Here is a 22,332-nt window from a genome sequence, read left to right on the forward strand (position 1 = left end):
AAGAATAAGGCTGAACCTTTACCACATCATAAATAAAAATTAGCTCAAAATGTATCAAAGACTTAAATATAAGAGCTAAAACCATAAAATGCTTCAAAGAAAACATAGATGTAAATCTTTGTAACCCTGGACTAAACAATAGTTTCTTAGATGACATCAAAAGCACAAACAAGCAACAATAATAACAAAAAAAAACAAAAACAGGTAAGTCAGATTCCATCAAATTAAAAATGTATATGCTTTAAAGGACACCATCAAGAGTGTGATGACAACACACAGAATGGGAGAAAAGATCTGCAAGTTACACATACGATAAGGGACTTGTATCCAAAATAAAGAGAACACTTATAACTCAATAATAAAAAGACAACCCAATTCTTAAAATGGGAAAAGAACCTCCAAAGAAAATATACAAATAGCCAATAAGCACACAAGAAGATGCTCAACATCATTAGAATCCAAAATGCAAATCAAAACCACAGTTAGATCATCATTTCACACCCACCAGGATGGCTATAATCAAAAAGTTAGACAACAAAAGTGTTGGTGATGATGTGCAGAAACTAGAACTTTCATATGCTGTCAACAGTGTGAAATGAAACAGCCACTTAATGAAAGTCTAGCAGTTCATTAAAAGGTTAAACACACAGTTACCGTAGAACTTGTCAATTCCACTCCTCAATATAAACCCAATAGAAATAAAAACATATCCATATAAAAACTTGTACATAAATGTTCATAGCAGCATTATACACAAGAGTCAAAAAGTAGAAAAAGCCCAAATATCCATCACTGATGAGAGGATAAACGAAATGTGGTATTATCAATACAATGTAATATTGTCTGACAAAAATAAGGAATAAAATACTGATGCATCCCATACTCTTTAATGAAACTTGAAAAAGTATGCTAAGTGAAAAAAGCTAGTCACAAAAAAACATGTTTTATTATTCCATTTATATGAAATATATAGGCAAATCTCTAGACAGAGAAAGAGGATTTACTGGTTGCCTAGGACTGCTGGCTAGGAGGGCGACTGCTGAAAAGTTTGGAGTTTCTTTATGGAGCAATGAAAATATTCTAAAATTGACTGTGGTGATGGTTTCACAACTCTAATAATATACTAAAAACCACTGAGGCGTACACTTTTAATGAGTGAACCGTATGGTATGTGAAATATGGTATGATAAATTTCTAGAAAAAAATTAGCTCTGGGAAAGATTTCCATTCCTGACAAACACTTGTTTTCTTTTATTCAATGAACTACATTATAAATTTTATTTCTCTTGGCTTCACTGCCAACAAATTCACAGCTAAAATTTGTGGTCATATGTGCTTTCTTTTACCTCAACTTTCTAGTTCAGTTTGTTAACCCCATGTGTTTTGCTTTCATTGTTTTAATTTTTAAGTGTTCTACTGCAAGCCACTTCAATCATTCTTGGAAGCAGATGTGATGGCTGGCTGAATTCTGAAAACTTAAAAGATACTCATGATCCTCGTCAAGGCACAAAATCCCTACTAAGTTCAGCTTGAGTTCTGCCAACTAATCCCTCTCATTTTAACTACCATAAAGAACTGAACCAATCACAGTTTTCCCAGGGGACTCTTTCCCTCTAAATTACATTATCCATATAGAACATTATAATGCCATATTACACATTTACCATATATTTAGCACACAAATAATATTTAAAATGAAACTTAAATTAACAAATCACTACTGAAGTTTAACTTTGTTTTGGGAAATTCAATCCTACCCTAACAGGTGAGGATGACTCCTCTGTATTTCGTTTCTGGGGCTCAGTGTCCACATCTTGGCGCTTGTTCTTCATTCTTTCTCTAAGATCCCCTGTAGGTCTTTCTGGTGACCTTTGAACCAAAACACAGAAACAAAACAAAAAACGAAACAACAAAAATCTATATTTATATATTAATAACATTTTATAAGAATGTATTTACAGAAATAACCTCACAAATCTCAATACACTTTTTCTAACTGACCCTGACTCCTAAATTTCTGAAAAATTTCACCTTAAATATTAATATGCAAAACACGAGCAACACTTACAGTTTTTCTCCCAATAACAATCAAAATGTATATGTTAAATTCCACGAAGTGGCAGGACTGGTGATGTGAATAAGAAATTATATGTGAACTGAGAAAAAGGAACTAATAGCTTGACTTGTTTTCCCATTAATCACATAAATATATTAGTTACACGTGGGAGCAAAATGTAGTAGTAACACAAAGTTTTAAACTACAAAGTTGCAAAATTAATCTAGAGGTAGCAGCATTATCATCTACACATGAAAGATATAAGAAGATATTACAAGAAATAAGTTTCTTGTATACACATGCCTGTGGCTGGATGCAACATCAACAACTGAGAAAATATTTTATGTACCTTAAGTAAGAATCAAAGCAAATATAGGAGCTTTAAAATTTATCTTAAATTTTAAATTATTTCAGAATAAAGATAAAAGTTTCAAGGCAATTTTACAACAGTGATTTTCATATTCCGCTGTAAATTTTTTAGCTAAAGGAAAAATACATATTTATATGCAATAGTGATAAGGCTTTATTATTTATACTAGAAATTTGACATTATATGGCTATGCAATTATTTTCACTATCAGTGGGAAAAAACAAAGGAGAGATGGAAAATAGCCTTTAAAGACTATTTCTAGAACACCTTTAAAACAGGGCAAAAGAAGTTAAGGAATGCTTTGTTCCTCTTTGACTACCAAAAAGTACTATATATAAAAAACATATAAACAAATCACATAAATATTCACATCTATTTCAAGCAGTCATTGAGCAATCAAATCAATTCCTTGATTTTATGAATATAAATCATAAGGTTAGTAAAGAAATAATTTGAGTTAAATCACTTTAAAGGATCTCATTAATGTTTACATGCACATGTAATAGATTTATATTAAATGTTTTAACAGTTAAAGCTAAACTTGAAACTGGAATCTCCTACTAAGAACCAGTACTTAAGTGCTCTAAATTATAATTATGATGTACATGTAAATCCTATGTGCGCTGGTTTCCTTTATATAATAAAACAGTTTAGTATGAACTTGTTTCTATCCTAAACAGCACCCAACAGAATGAATGTTTTACACACAGCGAATTCTCAATTAATTACATAAAAGTCTTGTATATAAACATATAAATAAGCATTTTGTAAAATACATTGCTTTTCTTATCTTTGACTTGCATTATGAACTATGTTTTTCCTCCCGACAAAAAAAAATGCACAAATACGAAAGAAGTTATCAGATGGAAAAACACACACAAAATAGCAAAATTATAATATCCTTTATTCTAAGTCTAGTAATGACATTATTTTTTCCCATTTTAGACAAATTTCTCTGGCCATTTTTCTCAAAATGATTTCTTGAATAAAAATTCTGAGTCAGCTAATAAACTTCAAAGATAAATTTTAAAATGTATCAAAAGTATAGTATTAATAAAGCAAAACATTAAAATTATTGAAATAGTTTCACCAGGTATGTATCTATGTGTATATATACAAGTAAACACACATATACAATAAACACTAATTTTCCCACATTAACGGAAGTGACAAATGACAATCTAAATACAAATAAAACAGTATTCAGAATCACAAATAAACTAAAATGTACAATGTTTATGTGAAAAGGAAGTTGGCTAATGTTGAGGGTTTGAATTTTAAATTCTCCTAAACAAAATCTACCCATACACTACCCCCCAAAAAATCATCCAACTAAAAAAAAAAAAAAAAAAAATTCCAATTGCTGATGTTCAGTTTTCATAGTGTTGCTATGCTATAGCCAAAACAATGAGTGTAACCAATTTTGCATCTAGGTAAATTATTTGTTTACCGATCAAGTTAAAACTGTTTTTGTGACAACCTTTATGTATATTACATCTTTAAACACCATAAAATAATCATCATGAAGGAACCAAAAGAAAAATAAAAGGTCTTTATTAAGCAAGTTTAATCTAGCCAAGCCTTTATTAAAGGCAAAACGATGTTTGAAATATGGAGCACCTTCATCCACATATAAATACATATTTTCATTAACATACTGTGATAGGGGATTTGGCAAACGCATTTTAACCTATAGAATTTGTATAAAATCTGAATTCAGAACATCTTAAACAGCTAAAATTATACCTTATTTGAATTTTATGATTTTAAGAGTTAAAAATAGCCTCACTAAAAAGAAATTCAGACACCATGGAATTCTGCTGTCTTAAGCAGCAATTTAATACATAATTAGGGGGAAAAAAGTAAGCCATACACATATTACAAAAAGATCTACTGTCAAAACAAATAAATAATGAACAAGTAAGTTAATTTTAAAGCAAACATTTTATTAATCTTGAAAATAATAACAAAAAGATCTTGTCAATCTTCGATTACTGGTAAGACTACCACCAATATAGAAAATCTGACCAAATATACGGTTGTATTTCAGATTTTTATACTAGATAAATTACAAAAGCCATCTTCTAATAGTACATGAACAATTCAAAGTTCTCGGTTTACCTTCTATAATTGCTGCTATAACCTTTACCACGAGGTGAAGGGCCATGTACGAATCTACATGTGTTTCCATAGAGGCAGTTGCCAGTCTTCAGCCAGTTACGGCACTGTGTCTAAGAGACAGATATTACTATGTAAATTTCATATTTATTTCTGGAAAAAAAAATGCTAGCGGGACAAAATTAAAACAAATGCTACCAAAATTCCAGCTAACCTGTGATATATTACTCCCCAAATAATAAAAACTTCAGGAAAAAAATATGGAAAAACCCATAAACCTTATCACCCTTTTCACTTCTTTTTATAAAACACACTTTAAAAAATTTACTGAACAAACATTCCTACAATAAAACAACCTGTTCACCTTTATGATACAAATAAGCATTTCAATAATAGAATTCTAAGAGAACCCCTGTGACTATACTAGTGACAACTCACCTCTGCTGTACTGCCAGTGCTGGGTCCAAGCCTCTCAAATACACTGGGTCTTCGGGATGTGCTATCAGATATGGTCTTGGTATTTTCCACTGTGACCTTCCTTCTAATTTTTGACATTTTGTACTACTTTAACCAAAAAAGAAAGAGGCAAAACTGTAAAATTCTTCAGTTTTAAATAACTGAGCCCACAGCTTACAAGTAGATAAAACTATAGGTTAACAGTGTAAAATTACAGGAGATTTTCCTTGGGTGATTAAAAAAAAAGAAGCATAGGAGAGGTCACAGGTAAACAGAGATAATATCTTCTAAACCATGCCTTACTGGTGAATTTATAACAGCTGTGAGATCTGTTGGCTAGAATTGTACCTCTTCTGCAGAGTGAACAAATATGATCCTACTCACACAGTGAAGTTTTCATAGTACAATCAACCTCAGAGATGCAGTACAAAATGTTTACTTTATAAAAGTTACTTACAAAAATTGGTTCAAAATTTAGTAACTCAAAGTTGTTAACCATCAACTGGTTAACTGAAAAAGAGTTATGCTAAAGAAAATGGAAAAATAAAATTGGGTGAAAATTTTCATAGCAGAAATTATGTTTCATAAGTTTAAGGGACAACAGTAGTTATGTTCCAAAAATCAGGTTGAGAAAAATGAATGATATTTTAGTATTTTCTTTGCCTTACAGAAGTCAAAACAATCTGATCAAGCATATTTATTTTCCAGTAACACAAAAACAAAACAAAACAAAACTCAATGTTGATAGAAACAACTTTCAAAACAGGATAGATTGTAGAACTAGAAAAAGTCAAGGTGTTTCTATAATCTATACTACACTGACATAAAATTCAAAGGTGTTAAAGGTAATTAACAGACTATTTTACCATTATTAGTATAAGAAAAAAGACAAATTGTAAAAATATTTTTATTTTATTTTACATTTAAGCTCTGTTAGATTTGGTGTAAACATAAAAATATTTTTTAAGGGCCAGGCACAGTGGCTCGCGCCTGTAATCCCAGCACTTTGGGAGGCCGAGGCAGGCGGATCATGAGGTCAGGAGATCGAGACCATCGTGGCTAACACGGCGAAACTCCGTCTCTACTAAAAATACACACACAAAAAAAATTAGCTGGGCATGGTGACAGGCGCCTGTAGTCCCAGCTACTCGGGAGGCTGAGGCAGGAGAATGGCATGAACCCAGGAGGCAGAGCTTGCAGTGAGCCGAGATCACACCACTGCACTCCAGCCTGGGCGACAGGGCGAGACTCCATCTCAAAAATATATATATATATATACATATATATATTTGTATATATATATGTAAATAAAACATTCAAAAACTGAAACTATAGTAAAAATCTAATCCAATGACATAATTGGGTAATTCAACTAGAGATGCAAGTATCAGATAATGATAGTATATTATGACATTAGAAAACAATATTAAATTCTAGACCAAGATACAATCCAGAGCGTACACTACTGTGGGAAGAGGGTAGAAACTGCCTCATAAGGGAAAGGAAAAAAAACACCATACTATATCCTGCTTTATACAAACTAAATATTAGTTGAAATCTTATCAATCATCAAAAGTTACTAGAAAGAACCACAGCAGCTAAAAAAGTTTCATTTAGTCTCTATAAAGATCACAAATGTTCTTTAATGTGGTTTCAAGTAAAGACATATCACTTTAAAGGAAATTAAATCGTGGTAGTACCTAATTGAAACAGCAATAAAAAACTATAAACAGTGTTTGGTTCAATGAGGTACTTTAGGTCACATTTTTAAAAGAATCCAAAGACTAAGAACAACATATGATAAATAAATGATGGTGCATCAAGGAAGGAAAATATGAAATAATATATGGTGATTTTAAATAGGAAAATCCATATTCTTATTAATATAAAATGTAATAATTCTTTTGATATAATAGCAATTAATTTTTAGTGATTTTAAAAACAGAATTACTTCACAGTAATTATAAATTTAAGAACCAGTGGAGAGCATCACATAAACAATAATTTGCTGCAACACAAAATCACTTAAATATTAATTGTTCTTCAAGTAAGGAACTACACACCAATTCTACATACTGGTGTTAGCATTATAAGATAATCTTTGATTTAATTTTTCTTAGACTCTTTCTCAGCTGAAATGTGAACATACGGAGGAGAAGCTGGTAAAATTTCCTATGTCTATTTGATTTACTGAGCACAAAAAAACTGAAAGCTAAGAGAAGTGGAGCTGAGAGAGATCTAGAAAATATAGAGCTTTGATTGAGAAAAACACTTTTTTAACAATATATATCCAAGCATGATTCAATAATAAGTAAATGTATCACACAATGTATAAGAAGTTTGAGAAAAACATAGTTTCATTATATATTGCTATATTAATATACAAATATAGAGTGTAATCCTCGACCATTAATTCAATTTTTAAAACATTTCTTAATAAACAAAATTGAATAGGTTCCAAAATTTCCTTATTTGCTAGTTATGTAGAACTTAGAAAACAGGCACACCATCCCACCACACTGCCTCAAGTGGACTAACACTAATTTTTTATTTTTCCCTCCACTGTCACTGGAAATGAGTTAGTTCTGCCCCCAACATCTCTACTACCCCCAACATGCCTCCACTCCCACCAGTCTCCTTCAAAAAATTCAATGGTAATGGTTTCCAGTTAGGACAACAGGCTATTTATTATCGTCCTTATTATACTTAAAACATTGGTCATCTATCATCTCCTTTCTTTTTATTTTTTGACGGTTCCAGGTATTAACTCTACAGTTTCTTTTTCTGCTCTGTCCTCTGTTGCTTGATTCGCACTACTCTCCTCCCTTGACCTATTGCTTTGCTGTTCTGAGAGCTTCTCTCCAATCCGAGACTCCCTAAGACAAACTTTGAAGATTTCAAGGGTTGGACTTGCTATGAAAGACAATCAAGTGAAGACTAATGATCCACCTCCTCACCTCCCTCACCCTACCCCCATATTCTTTCCAGAGACAAAATTGCTTTTACCAGTGACATCAAGAACTATTCAAGATTCACCTACATAGTAATTATCCCAGGAATTTCACTTGCAGCTACTACTGTACTGAGTCTCCCAATTTAGGGAAGAAACGAAATTAAGTAAAAATGTGGCCAAGCACAGTGGCTCACGCCTGTAATCCCAGCACTTTGGGAGGCCAAGGTGGGCGGATCACGAGGTCAAGAGATTGAGACCATCCTGGCCAATAGATCGAGACCATCCTGGCCAACATGGTGAAACCCCATCTCTACTAAAAATACAAAAATTAGCTGGGTGTGGTGGCGCACGCCTGTAATCCCAGCTACTCGAGAAGCTGAGGCAGGAGAATCACTGAACCCGGGAGGTGGAGGTTGCAGTGAGCCGAGATCACGCCACTGCACTCCAACCTGGCAACAGAGGGAGACTCTTTCTCAAAAAAATAAAAATAAAAAAAAATAAAGATGTACTCTCCTTTTTCTCAGAGTCTAAGAGTACCAGACTTTGTCCTAAAGTAACACTGCATCTGAGTATGTGGTCTGGGTTACAGCGAGGTCCTGGACTTAACATTTAAAACAAGAATAATAATAACAACAATAATACACACATACACGTATTCTTAATAAAATGTTCTTTAATGTGATATATATGTGTGTGTGTGTAAAACGTCTGGTGAAAAAAGAAAAAAGTAGAAACTGAAGATTTCTAACTGAAAAAATTCTTCTGATCATCCATGTAAAAACTTCCACAAGTAGTCAACAATAAAATGTTACTTTAATATTACTAATGAGACATTCGTGAGTTTGAATAAACAAAATGCTTCATGTTTGTAAAGAACACAATATATAACTTCAAAAATCCCATTTGTCTAAAAATTTACACACTATCTACAATACAACAGAAAAACATTTCCTTTTTCATATATTAAAACTAAATGTTACCAACTAATGTGACAATTAGAATTTTCAATCCTATTTAAAACTTTGGGCCCATAAAGGAAAATGAACACCACAACAGTTAAAATGTAGATTTTAAGAGGGGGGGAAACTTTTTCAAATTATGTCTGAACAGGCTGAACATGACAAGTAAATGCTTTAAAGTATATGAGAAAAATTAGAAACAATAAGATAAAAATGTAAATACTAAAGTATTTCCTATCATAGAGAATAGAAATCGAGGTCATACCAATAACTTACTAATTTACTCTTCTATGAAGGTTTTCCTCCATTTTTGTTTTCAAATTATTATTTGGTTTAAGTTGCCATCACACTTCCACCCACATCATCAAGTCTTTCCCAAATACAAGCATTACCAAAGACAGAGTGGCACTAGTGAAAGTCTATTTCGTTATTTTCCTATTTCTCCTCTCCATTTGCAGAGTAAATGAATATCTGAAGTCTTTATAATCTCTTTTCAATTAAAAAAGAAAATGGAAAAAGAAAAAGAAAATCCGGGACACAAAGTTTGAGTCTATTAATAAAGACACAACAAAATAGAGTCTTAAATGGGAACTGCTCCCTTGCTCCAGGAAACTTAGAATAACACTATACTCAGAAGGTTCACATTATAATTATGGCTGAGAAAGAAGAAGCATACAAAAGGGTCTCTTTTTGAATAATGACTCCAGAAGCTCAATTACAAAAATCTTGTCAATAAACACATATCCGTTCCAGTATCTTCACTTCAATCCATAATTAATTATCTTTTTCAGGTCTCATCTACTGGAAGCATAAGTGAAAGCATAACACTTTAATCTGGATGAGTAGCAGCATAATATTAGGAAAATTTCAAACAATTAGGCAATTAAAACTACATGAATGTACTAACTAGGATAAATCCTATACTCCGAATTTCTAAGATTAAAAAGGTGATACTAAAAATAAGGTATCTTCACATTTATACTTCATATTTTTAGAAAGAAAAAAATAAGTTCATTTGATGCATAGTTTGAGAGAATTTTTTAAAAAGAGCTTTCTAAAACAAACTTTCAGATTGCTTCCGTAAATTTAATGCTAAAACAATTCCAAACTAAATTCCAAACACAACTGACAGAACTAAGCTGACTACATAGGAATTAGCAAAGCAACACTGTAGTACTATGCAGAAAAAACAATTTGTTAAAAAGACTGTGCACAGAAAACATCCCATGCTGGTAGCTACTCTAAAGTGAAGTAAAAAGAACTGCATCATACAAAAATACAAAAAAAAGAGAACAGAAGACTCTTTCTATATCAACAGCAGTTAATGTTTCAACTACTACTAACAGCTGGAGAAATAGCTCCACCTCTATATGAGATGGAGTTGGGAGAGATGAGGAGGTGAGGAAGACTAACATCCACTGAAAACCAACTCTCTAAGTAAATGTAAGTTAAACAATGTGTTTCCTCTATGTAAATGCCAATGCATATTATAAATAAACACTGATAACTTATTACAATTTTAATAATTTGTAAAGATGTTAAGATACCATCCACTTGCTGGATTTTAGTATGTTAAATTCATACTACAAATATGAAAATCACATAAGCTTGCAAATCTCAAAATACGCAATGTTCATTTAGAATGACCAGTAATCAGGAAGCCAGTAAGAGGCATACATTTGATAAAACTGAATCCTACTAGATGCACAGAGTGAAAACATTAGTTTCAGAGTGCAACTATTTTTAAAGCCACAATTGTTACAAGCTTGCATCAACTTTGCTAGTCTCTAGTTGAAACTGTCATCTGTTACAATCTAAATAGTTCATTAAGAAATTAGAAATTATTTGAAAATCTATAGATTGTATTCACAAAACGCTCCAATATATTGTACTAAAGCCAGTAAATTTCAAATGTTACAGAACTAGATCCCGCTAATTGGCACCATATACCCATAGACTGAACTGCATAAGTATTTATTCTCCAACGGTATCGCGGACTTCGAAAACTTGAGGTGCAAAGATATTTTCCAAATTTTTTAAACTACTTTAAAAATCCAAAAATCTTAAGAGACTTCATACTCTCATAATTTTCAAAGTAGTTCGAATTACCTGAAAGCCCCATAGTATAACCAAATACCTTAAGACTACCCTTCACAAACAACATTTTACCAATATAATTCAAGTATTATCAACTCTAAATAATTTTCAAACCACATAAATTGCGTTAGCCTATTATAGAGAGGTAATGCCGCCAAACAGACTCTCTTCTTTCTATTCCACTTTCCCCCGTTTCTGACAGTTGCCAAAACTAACTACCTAAGGCATGTGAAGATAAAGTAGCACTCAATTCCCAGGACCTAAATCGTTATCACTGCTCAGGAAAAAAAAAAACAAGACCAATCACGAGTAAGATGTTTTTCTCTAACAGATCTGGAATGCGTATAGAGGAAGATTCTAAATTTAAGCCCAAATTGCTGCACCCTTCCATCGCACACAAATAGGAACACCATACAAGGGTTCCCGTGCTTACATCAAATGGTAACGAGGGGTACAGCCTATCGTCTGAGTCTACCTATTCCCCTTAGACAAATGCCAGAATCATAATCAGAGTAAGAAATTATGCCTGAGCACAGAGGGCTATTGCAGAGTTAAGGGTGGGATGCTCAAGGAAAGCTCAAAATCCCAGTGACTGAAGAGAAGATGGGGGGTAACCCGGGCCTCCGCATTCCGGGTCCGCCCAATGCCTTTCCCCAGATACCCACACCAATTCACAGAACGCTTACTTCCTCCCCAAGCTCCCTTTGCAAGTGCAGTCCGGAGGCACCACCGCCGCCGCCGCTCCGAGGAGCGGGGGAGGCGACTCTCTGTCCCCGCGCCTGGACCCAGGAGGACGACGACGAGGAGAAAGCGGTGCGCGCGCGGTTCCCGGGAAGCGGCCCTTGGCTAGCGGGAGCTCCCGGGATGGCTGAGAAGCAGAACCCGCCTGCCGCCTCGCCAGGGTCAAGCGAAACTGGGTCGTAGGAAGAAAAGTAACGAAGAGATTGTAGATTAAGAAGAGGAAACAAAAACACTACCAGGCCGCTAGGAGGACCGCCTCAAAATGCCGCCGGAAGTCAGAGGTTTGCCCTGTTCCTCTATAGACCCAGGCAGCTTCCGGCCGTCAGATTAGTCGTCAGTGCGCAGACACCGCCCTCCGTGGACACGCCCTCTAGGAGAAAAGTCCCATGAAAGCAGTGAGAGCGCGGCGGGACAAGGAAAGCGAATCTGTTCTCTGTGAGAGATCCTAGGAGAGGAAACCGGGAGCCCGGGAGAACTAAAATTCCCAATTAAAAGTGAATTTAAGTGAGTTTTCTCTTTTTATTACATAATTCCTTACCATAAACAGCTGTTGTAAATGCGCAAAATGCGGCATTTGTTGACAGTACCTAGAGCCATTCATTCATTCGTTCAACAGTGTTTATTGAGCAGCTGAGCTGGAATGAGAGGCTATGTTTGTCGTTTTTGACACCCCTCCCCTTTCTGGGCCATCGCCTAATTACCGTGGAGCAAACGGAATGCATGGTTGTATTTCTAAAGGCACAAGCAGAAATTTATTGAAAATTTGGGGCAGAAATCTTTAATGTACTTCTGACCACCCTTCCTTTTGTTGAGTAGGATCCAATGATCAGCATGAAACTAGTCATTAAACTTGCTTGAGTTGGCTAGTCAAACGTCGAAAATCAAAGAAAAAGTAGGTAGCTAGACTTTTACAATTTTTTTTAAAAGGTAAAAAGACATGAACCCTTGTCTGCCTTAATGGCAAAGTAGCACTTATTAGGTTCTCTGACAAAACCAAGGAATAGGAAAATCTTTTGTCAAAACTACGGATAAAACTTAAAAATAATCTGATACAATGATTTGGTCTTGTTGGAATCAGTACATTAAAATACTGAAGCAGAATGATAAAATCAGGGGCATTAAACATTCCTAATGACATGCCAAGCTATTTTAGAGACAGCGGCAAAAGCTTCTCTGCAGGTGGGTTTGATGTAACGCTCCGGCAGCAAGAATCCATATGTGCCCGTATCTCGAAGTTCAATTGTAAACGAATATTTGATGCCCAAATCATAGATCCAATCGTCCCCACCTCCAGGAGCTAGGTCTAAAAGAAGAAGAAATAAATTGTTGAAATACAGATGTTTCAAATTAATTAACAAACTGGGAATTGTTTGATTTAAATGTTTGTTTGTATACTTTTAGATTTTTTTCAGTTTTTAACTAATATAAACAACTTTACAATGAGTACCCTTGTTTATACATAATTGCTTCTTTGTCTCTTTAGAATATTCTTCCCTAGAATAGATTTGCTAGTCTAAGGCTCTGCACTTTTTGCAATTACGACATGTTCCCAAATGGATGTCAAAAGAACTGAATTAATTTATACCTCCACAAGCAGGGTATGAATTTGCCCATTTCCCCTTCCCATACCATCAGTAGGAATTATGAATTCTGATAATTTTATGGGTGAAAAATAATATCCAACTGTCTTAATTTATGTTTTTTGATAATCAGTGAGTTGCACATTTTGTTTGGCATATTTATTGGCTATCTTTATATTTCCTATCAATTGTCCTTCCTCATTTGTCTACTTGGTTCATTTTATCAATTGCTTATAAAAACAACATTAATTTTATTAGCTTTGTTTGGCATGTAGACCTTTTTTTCTCCTTTCATTCATTTCTCCTTTCACAAGGAATTTTTTCTCCTTACTGAGCTTTCAACTTAGTTTATGCAGGGTTTTCATATGAAAATATATGCTGTACCTGGAATTTACTTTAGTGAAAGACATGTTAATAATCCAATTAATTTTTTTCTAGGTAACTTGTTAGGTTTCCCAACCCCATTAATTGAATAATCTGACTTCCTGGAATTTACTTTAGTGAAAGACATGTTAATAATCCAATTAATTTTTTTCTAGGTAACTTGTTAGGTTTTCCAACCCCATTAATTGAATAATCTGACTTTTTTTGAGGGGTGCTAAATTGAGTCCAGCATTATGGCAAAGTGTGACCCAAAATTTTAATTTATAATTTTAGCATCTATCTAATACAGTTTGAGAAGCATCACATGAAAGCTACAATTGCCAGAAGACTTGTTACAGTTTAATGCATGTTAACTAAAATGTGTACATATTTTAGTGTTCATGATAAATACAGTTTTGACCCTTTTTGAGATGGAGTCTCACTCTGTCACCCAGGGTAGAGTGCAGTTGCACAATCTCAGCTCATTGCCACCTCCGCCTCCCAGGTTCAAGTAATTCTTATGCATTAGCCAACCAAGTAGCTGGCATTACAGGCGCCCACCACCATGCCCAGCTAATTTTTGTATTTTTAGTAGAGACAGGGTTTCACCATGTTGGCCAGGCTGATCTCGAACTCCAGACCTCAAGTGATCCTCCCACCTCGGCCTCCCGAAGTGCTGGTATTACAGGCGTGAGCCACAGCACCTGGCCTCTTTTTGTTTTTTTCTAATCATTTAAAAAAAAAAAAAAAAAAAAAGGAAAAACCTGGATTCGGCCTTCAGGCTGTAGTTTTCTGATGCCTGGTTACAGGTTTATTTTATGCTCCTCTTTTCCCGTCTCCCTTCAAACTTCAAAAGGGCAAAATCAGTCTGTCCTCCCACTGTGTGTAGATAGGAGTTACTCACTAAATATCTTTCAGCAAAAATTAATCAAAACTTTTTGTTGAGAGTTTGTCACAAGCTCTTGTATGTGTAATATATATTAAAGACAATCAACTGTAATGTGTTATGAGCTATACTCTTGGGGACAGGCTAACACTAAAAAACACTTGATGCAAATGGCATGCCCTAGATTAGTGTAGTGTACAACCTGCACAACCTTCCATGGTGGCCCTGGGAATCATACAAAAGTTTTATGAACTTTTCTGCTTCACTCAACTAGTATGATGCCAATTCTGTAATTCCTACTTGATTGTGATAAATATAATTTCTTAAATAGCATTTTGGCTTCTTTTTAGTAACTCATTTATTAATATAGCTTTGTTCAGCATTGTCATAGCTATTATGCTTCTGTTCCTAATTATTACAATTCAGTTGTATTACATGTGACCCTATTTAATTCAGAAAAATTAAATACACAAAGAAAAACAGATCACACAGATTTCTTTAGAAGCTCAAAGTTCTCTAAGATCATAAGAAGAAATACTTACATAAGGTTTCTGAGCCATGGCCATGTGTATACCTGGTATTTTTACTAGTTTTCTCAATAGCACGAACTGCTTCACTGGCTACTAGAGACTGGAAGCAATAAGATATGGAATTTCAGTTAATGTGCAGCTTTGAAACATGTCAAGTAGAAGTTTCTAAAAAACAATCATACATTAATTGAATCAAAGTATACATGTAGAAAATCTAGATTCATCTAAAAGGCAAATAAATAAGATAAACAAATTAACTTAAAATATGTGCACTTTATGGCAATCACAATTGGGTGGCACAAATATGTGTGCTGACAGTGATGCAAAAAAAAAAAAAGCATAATTAGACTAATTCTACTTCCCAAATCATGATAAATTTCCTTTTATTTCTTCAAAGATAATATATATATATATATATTTTTTTTTGAGACGGAGTCTTGCTCTGTCGCCCAGGCTGGAGTGCAGTGGCGCAATCTCGGCTCACTGCAAGCTTCGCCTCCCGGGTTCACGCCATTCTCCTGCCTCAGCCTCTCCGAGTAGCTGGGACTACAGGCGCCCGCCACCACGCCTGGCTAATTTTTTGTATTTTTAGTAGAGATGGGGTTTCACTGTGTTAGCCGGGGTGGTCTCGATCTCCTGACCTCGTGATCCACCCGCCTCAGCCTCCCAAAGTGCTGGGATTACAAGCGTGAGCCACCGCGCCCGGCCAAAGATAATATTTTTAAAAGGTGCTTTCCTTAAGAGTTTTCCCTTGAGAAGAAAAAAGCTCAAGTATCAAGTACATTTATGTTCTAAATGGGCTATTTTCAGAAAATGCAAATAATCTTATATTTGTCATCAGCAATTGCTAGCTCCTGTAATGTGACTATATTTTATTCTGTTAAGAAAGCCAGAAAAAAAAACTGAGTCACTAAGAAACAAGCTACTACCTAAAAATTAGTCCCTTCCCAAGAATGGGGCTGTTGATGTAACACTTCCACTGTCTGGAGAGCATCTGGGATGAGGATTTGTTGAAGCCTAGCTACAATCCTTCAAGAATCCTTGCATCTTTTGCCGTGAACCCAAACATACAGTATCTTGGACTAAAAAGTGCTAAGGGAGTATCAAATTGTGTGAGTCTTCTTTGAACTTCCTGTATTGTCTGTTAAGTTCCAAAAAACAGACTCTTGCCTCAATGCTAAAATTGGAGGTACTTTAATAGGACCGAAACCCTGAGGGTTAGGGAAGTCAGGGCAGGAACAATTCCTGCTGCTAATACCAAAACAATGAGTGCTGTGTTGAGACTTAATCTGTGGTGCGCTGTGGTAGGAAGCTAGTGACCACAAAGCTGTCGCATGATTCCATACTCATCCTTGCTTATACCGCTTCACATGCAGATCAGGTCAAATGGAGTAGTAGTTCTTTCCTAACCTTCAAAGAATTTGTCTGACATTTTCTTAGGAAGCCCACGTGCTAGAATCAAGTGCATGTTGTTAGGGTAAGGCATGTTCTTTATATTCCCTTAGTGAACACTGACCCAGAGTGACTCTCAACAGGATCACACCATGATTTAAAACATCTATCATTTGCCTTCTAGAGGACAAAATTTTTCCCAGTTTTTGATTCTTCAACTAAGTATTATTTTATTTCCAAAATGCTAATGAGAAAAATAATTAAGTAGCACTTACCAGTTCCTCATGGTCTTTGCTTTTGCTTCGTGTATAGGAATATGGAAACACTATACGCTGGGAGTATGAATGCATGCTGATGTATGCTTTAATGTGGTTGATATTTCTTCTCAAGAAACTAGCCACTGCCTTCACTTCTGGTTCTGACTCAGGATAAAGTCCACAGTAGGTTTCCGAGCATGAGGAACTGGATGCACCTTCCTCTGTAACGAAATTGTTAAGGTGAAATTATGAGGGGATGCACATAGTACTGTAATTTGTGGTTTCCCAGACAACGTATTCTCCTATCTGTGTTGCAGCATTTTTAGATGAATGGATTAGGTAGGGCTCTGCAAAGAACATGTTTCCACTAAGTGTTGTTTATGTTTCTTTTGAAGTCAAATACTTATCTGCTCACATAGCTGACCTTCTAACAGTCATTCCCAGCACCTGTCTCCCTTGCAACCTTGAGAAAGTGGGTAAGAGATCCTCAGAGATGCTAGCCCTATCTCCAGACTTCTGGTTATGTGAGAAAAAATAAACCCCATTTTCCTTAATCCACTGTAAATTTAGTTTTTCTGATATTTTTAGTTTTAAGGCTACCATCAATATAGCCCATAAAAGAAAAGCCTCACTTCAGAACTCAGAATATATAAGTCTGCCTTCAATGCTACTTTTAACTCGCTAAAGTGGTTTAGTAAATAAAATGGGATGGTGATATTTGTTGCCAGACGGACGTTCATTCATTCCCTTGATAGATTATAATTTGCATCACTTGAGATGGTAGCCTGCCTTCCAACACTTCTCCCCCTGTCCCTAATTCACAAGGTGAAGCCCCAGCAAGCTGCATCTGACACAAGAGATTATTCCTTCCTGCAAACAGTTAAGGGCTCAGGATTGGGTCAGACTCTTGTGCTTGCCAATCTGAATCCCTTCAAAGATAACTTGAAATCAATACTAGGAGTCTAGTCTCAGTCTAGCTGCTCTCTTGAACAGACAGTAAAAATAGTAAAATGACCAGCTGACACCTGTGGAGCACATGCTGTACATCAGGAACTCTGCTAAGATTTTTGCCACATCTCATGTAATTCTTACAGCAGCCCTATGAAGTAAATACTGTCATTTTAGGAGATGCAATCTGGATATTCTTGGTGGTAACCATTCTTCAGAATAAGAGGCTATACAGCATATTGTTAAGCACCCAATTACTTGATTCTAAATCTTGACTTTACCATTTATTAGCTATATGGCCTTGGGTAAATTTTTAAAAATCTATCTGTATCTCAATTTCCTTATCTGCAAAATTGAAAAATTATACATTAAATGCTGATTGAATGAGAATTAAATGAGCTAGCTCATACAACGTGCTTTGCACAGTGCCTGGCATGTAGTATGCATTTCATAACTGTTGCTGTTTATCATCATCATCATCATAATCATCATCATGTGGACTGAGACCTGAAGGAAGCCAGTGCGCATCACAGAGATGAGAAGGGGAGAGGAAGGATTAACTGAGCCTCTCTAGGGCTCCAGGCCCAGTTCCTTTCTGTTTCTGAGTCCAGCTGCATCTCTGCCTCAGGGTTCCATGGCTGAGGCTACTCACTATCCTTACAGAGCCTGCTTTTCTTAATTAAGCTCATTCTGCTTTTTTCCTGTTACTACACAAACACAACATTAACGTTTATTAAAAAATTGTTTCCCTGAGAGGAAATGTGAACATCTAAGGTCCTCCCAAGTATTTCATTTTTAACCAATAAGGTGATTGGATAAATCATTTTTGATAATTTGGTCACCCTTGAATATTCCTGCCCTTTCATGTGGTATATAATTCTAGAGAATAGAGATTATGTATTGGGTATGGAGGTCGGGGAAGACATAACCACTAAATAGAGAGGTGGTGCCCTAATATGAATCCTCAGACCAGGGTTGTTTAATAGAAATATAATGCAAGTCACATATTTACTTTAAAATTTCAAGTTACCACTTTAAGAAAAATAAAAAGAAGGCCAGGCACGGTGGCTCACACCTATAATCCCAGCACTTTGGGAGGCTGAGGCAGGCAGATCACTTGAGATCAGGAGTTCGACACCAGCCTGACCAACATGGTGAAACCCTGTCTCTACCAAAAATACAAAAAAAAAATTAGCCAGGCATAGTGGCACATGCCTGTAATTCCAGCTACTTGGGAGGCTGAGGCAAGAAACTTGCTTGAACCCGGGAGGCAGAGGTTGCAGTGAGCTGAGATCATGACACTGCACTCCAGCCTGGATGACAGAACGAGACCCTGCCACACACACAAAAAAAGAAATATGTGAGATTAATTCAATATTATAATTTATTTAACCAAATATGTACAAAGTATCATTTCAAGTGTAACGATATAAAAATTATTCTTGAAATATTTTATGTTACTTTTTTCATACTAAGCCTTCAAATTCTGGTGTGTATTTAACACTCAGTGTATGTCTCAATTCAGACAAGCTACATTTTAAGCACTGGATAGCCACATGTGGTTAGTGGCTACTATGCTGGACAGTGAACCTCAGATTCTCATTCTGTGATTGTCATTCTAGAGATTTCAAGCATTTTAGTGGAAAGAGCCCTGAAGAGGCAGGAAACTTGAGGTCGAGACTCTGCTTTACCATTAAGCAGTCATGTTAATTTGGGCAACTACTTCATCCATCTCAGCCTCAGGGGCCTCATCTGTACCACGAAGGAACTTGGGCCACTGGATCCCTCCAAGCTCAAGTATTCTTTGATCTATAGACATGGAACCAAGCACACTGTGAAATATCTATAATAGGCAAATTCATAGAGACAGAAAGTAGATAAGAAATTACCAAGGGCTGGGGAGAAGGTAGGGATGAGGAGATATTGCCTACTGGTTACAATAGGTAAAAATCTCTCTTTGGGACAATTAAAAAATTTTAGGAATAGATAGTAGTAATTGTGAATGTACTTAATGCCACTGAATTGTACAATTAAAAATTGTTAAAATGGCAAATTTTATATGTATTTTATCATAATAAAAAATAATTTTAAAAAACACTATAGTCTCCTAGAAAAAGAAATAATTTTCCATTCAAGCCAGTTGCAAAAACTTTGTAGTTGAACTCAGTGTTTTAGAAAATGTGTGGTGCTATCTTAGGAAATTTGAGACCAAAGGTTCTCATAATGTGCTCCTGTTATGAACTGAATTGCATCCTCCCAAATTCCTATGTTGAAGCCCTAGGCCCCAGTGTGACTGTATTTAAAGATAAGGCCTTTAAGGAGATAAGGTGAAATGAAGTCATAGGTGTGGGGCTCTAATCCAATGTGACTGGTGCCCTTATAGGAATAAAGGGAGACACCAGGCAGGTTTGTGCAGAAAGAAAAGGCCATGTGAGGGCATGGAGAGAAGGCAGCCGTCTACAAGCCAATGAGAGAATCCTCGGGAAGACCTCACTCTGCTGGTACCTTGATTTTGGACTTCCAGTCCTCAACTATGAGAAAATAAATTTGTTGTTTAAGCCACCCAACCTATGGTATTTGGTTATAGCAGCCTGAGAAGACAAAGACACCCCTACAAACTACCCTCCACTCTCATCTCCAACACACACACACAAAATTTTAATACAGAGGAGCATAAAATGAGTAAATAGATTTGATATGTCACTTCCTGTTAATAAGTGAGGTGTTTTTTTGGATCCTTTATATAAAGAATCATAGGGGCACATTCTAGTTGTAGGGATGAGAAAGATAAGATTAAATTCTTCTTTCTCACTGTCTTGCTTACATAGTACAGAATAGATACTGGAACAGTTGGTAATAAGAAGAGTTCCTTACAATTACTTTTTATTTTGGGTTTTTTTTAATTAAAAACCCATATGCTTGCTGCTTCTGTTTCTGTTTTTCACTCTTATGATACGTAACAATATAACACCATGCCCAAGAGGGGACTGAGACATTTCTTGATGACAATAACAGAATATATTTTGACTACTTGACTATCCAAATTAAATAACACTGACTTCACCAAGAAAAATATTAAGTAAAATCAAGCAGCAAAAGAGCTCGAAGATAAAATAAAAAGTTCCAAAAGGGAACTGATAACTTGGGTTTATAGCCCAGCTCTGCCACATACTTGCACATACTTGCTACGTGCCCTTGAGGAAGGGACTTAACTGTTTTCAGCCCGGGTTTCTCCATCTGTGATTCGTAGATAATGAAATCTGGAAGACGAACTATGTCAATGGCTTAGTGCTGAGTAACTGTCAGCTCTATTTACTCAGATTCTTTTTACATCGCTGCTGTTCCTCTGAGCCCCTGGCACGTTATTAGTGCCACAGCAACCTTTGGGCCTCTGGGAACATGAGTGGTTTCTTAGGGAGAAACCACTAACTGATTGCCCGGAACCTAAGTCAGGATGAACTGCTTCTTCCTCTGAGTTCCTACCATATCTGTAGCTCTCAGAGCAACTAAATTCATTCATGGACTCATTTAGTTAATATTTTATGAGGACCCTCCTCGTGCCAGGCACTGCAGTAGGTAATGAGTATTGGTTTCTGTCTGCATGGAGTTTCTAACCTAGACAGGGAAAAAAATAAGGAAATAAGGTAAGTACTTTGTTGTGAGGTTTGGTTTTCTTTTGTTTTGGCAATCAGCTTTCCCAGGCTGAATGTTGTGAGGTTTTAATAGGTATTCTGGGATTTTGATACAATGTTTAAAATCATGAAATTTTACCTTTTTTTAAAGGAAATAGGCAAAATTATGTGCATAGGATTGTATAGGGTCCAGGTCTGGGAGGAAGAGGATGTTTCTGTGGGTACAATAGCTTCTCTCCCTTATGGGCCCCATGGAGCCTAAAAATATAGATGATGCATACTCCTTGTCAGGTTAATTTATTTTCGTAGCTGTTTCTGAAATGTAGTACTATGAAAAATAATGTTGAGTGGGTGGGAAGAAAGAGTGAACTAACACCTACCCCCCTAAAAGCAAACTTCTTTGTCTTCAGGTTCAGGGGGTACATGTGTAGGTTTTTTCCATGGATATATTGTGTGATGCTGAGGTTTGGGATTCTATTGAACCCATCACCCAAATAGTGAACACAGTACCACGTAGGTACTTTTTCAACTCTTTCCTCTCTCTCTCCTTCCCTGCCCCTTTTTTGAGTCCCCAGTGTTTATTGTTCCCATCTTTATGTCTGTGTACACCCAGTGTTTAACTTTTACTTGTAAGTGAGACCATACATTATTTGATTTTCTGTTTCTGTGTTAATTTACTTAGGACAATGGCTTCCAGCTGCATCCATGTTGCTGTAAAGGACATAATTTTGTTCTTTTTTATGGCTGTGTAGTATTCCATGATGTATATGTACCGCATTTTCTTTATCCAATCCGCCACTGACAGACACCTAGGTTGATTCTATGTCTTTGCTCTTGCGAATAGTGCTGCAATGAACATATGATTGCATGTGTTTTTTGGGTAGATCGATTCATTTTCCTTTGAGTATATACCCAGTGATGAGATTGTTGAGTCAAACAGTAATTCTACTTTTAGTTCTTTGAAAAATCTTCAAACTCCTGAAAGCAGACTGTT

General features: G+C 35.7%; 2 protein-coding genes across 13 annotated transcripts in view; both read right to left on the reverse strand.

Moving 5' to 3' along the window:
* Nucleotides 1–12,048, reverse strand: part of ZC3H13 (zinc finger CCCH-type containing 13) — a 99,317-nt gene extending 87,269 nt beyond the window's left edge. For 2 of the 11 annotated variants that reach the window (XM_030813361.1, XM_030813358.1), the window contains exons 1-4: nucleotides 11,696–12,048; nucleotides 4,983–5,108; nucleotides 4,548–4,657; nucleotides 1,758–1,869 (exon numbers count right to left, since the gene is read on the reverse strand). In XM_030813361.1, the coding sequence (XP_030669221.1) occupies nucleotides 1,758–1,869; nucleotides 4,548–4,657; nucleotides 4,983–5,099 (339 nt within the window). In that variant the 5' untranslated portion in view covers nucleotides 5,100–5,108; nucleotides 11,696–12,048. The remainder of the gene's footprint in view (nucleotides 1–1,757; nucleotides 1,870–4,547; nucleotides 4,658–4,982; nucleotides 5,109–11,695) is intronic. The other 9 variants (XM_012506968.2, XM_030813365.1, XM_030813363.1 and 6 more) reach the window with 6 other exon arrangements.
* A 661-nt stretch (nucleotides 12,049–12,709) lies between these two features.
* The window catches only part of CPB2 (carboxypeptidase B2), a 51,389-nt gene continuing 41,766 nt past the window's right edge, over nucleotides 12,710–22,332 (reverse strand). The window contains exons 9-11 of one of the 2 annotated variants that reach the window (XM_003270056.3): nucleotides 16,777–16,979; nucleotides 15,122–15,209; nucleotides 12,710–13,053 (exon numbers count right to left, since the gene is read on the reverse strand). In XM_003270056.3, coding sequence (XP_003270104.2) covers nucleotides 12,869–13,053; nucleotides 15,122–15,209; nucleotides 16,777–16,979 — 476 coding nt within the window. In that variant the 3' untranslated portion in view covers nucleotides 12,710–12,868. The remainder of the gene's footprint in view (nucleotides 13,054–15,121; nucleotides 15,210–16,776; nucleotides 16,980–22,332) is intronic. The other variant, XM_012506969.2, reaches the window with a different exon arrangement.

This window comes from Nomascus leucogenys, chromosome 5 (assembly GCF_006542625.1).
Source record: "Nomascus leucogenys isolate Asia chromosome 5, Asia_NLE_v1, whole genome shotgun sequence".
NCBI lineage: Eukaryota > Metazoa > Chordata > Mammalia > Primates > Hylobatidae > Nomascus > Nomascus leucogenys.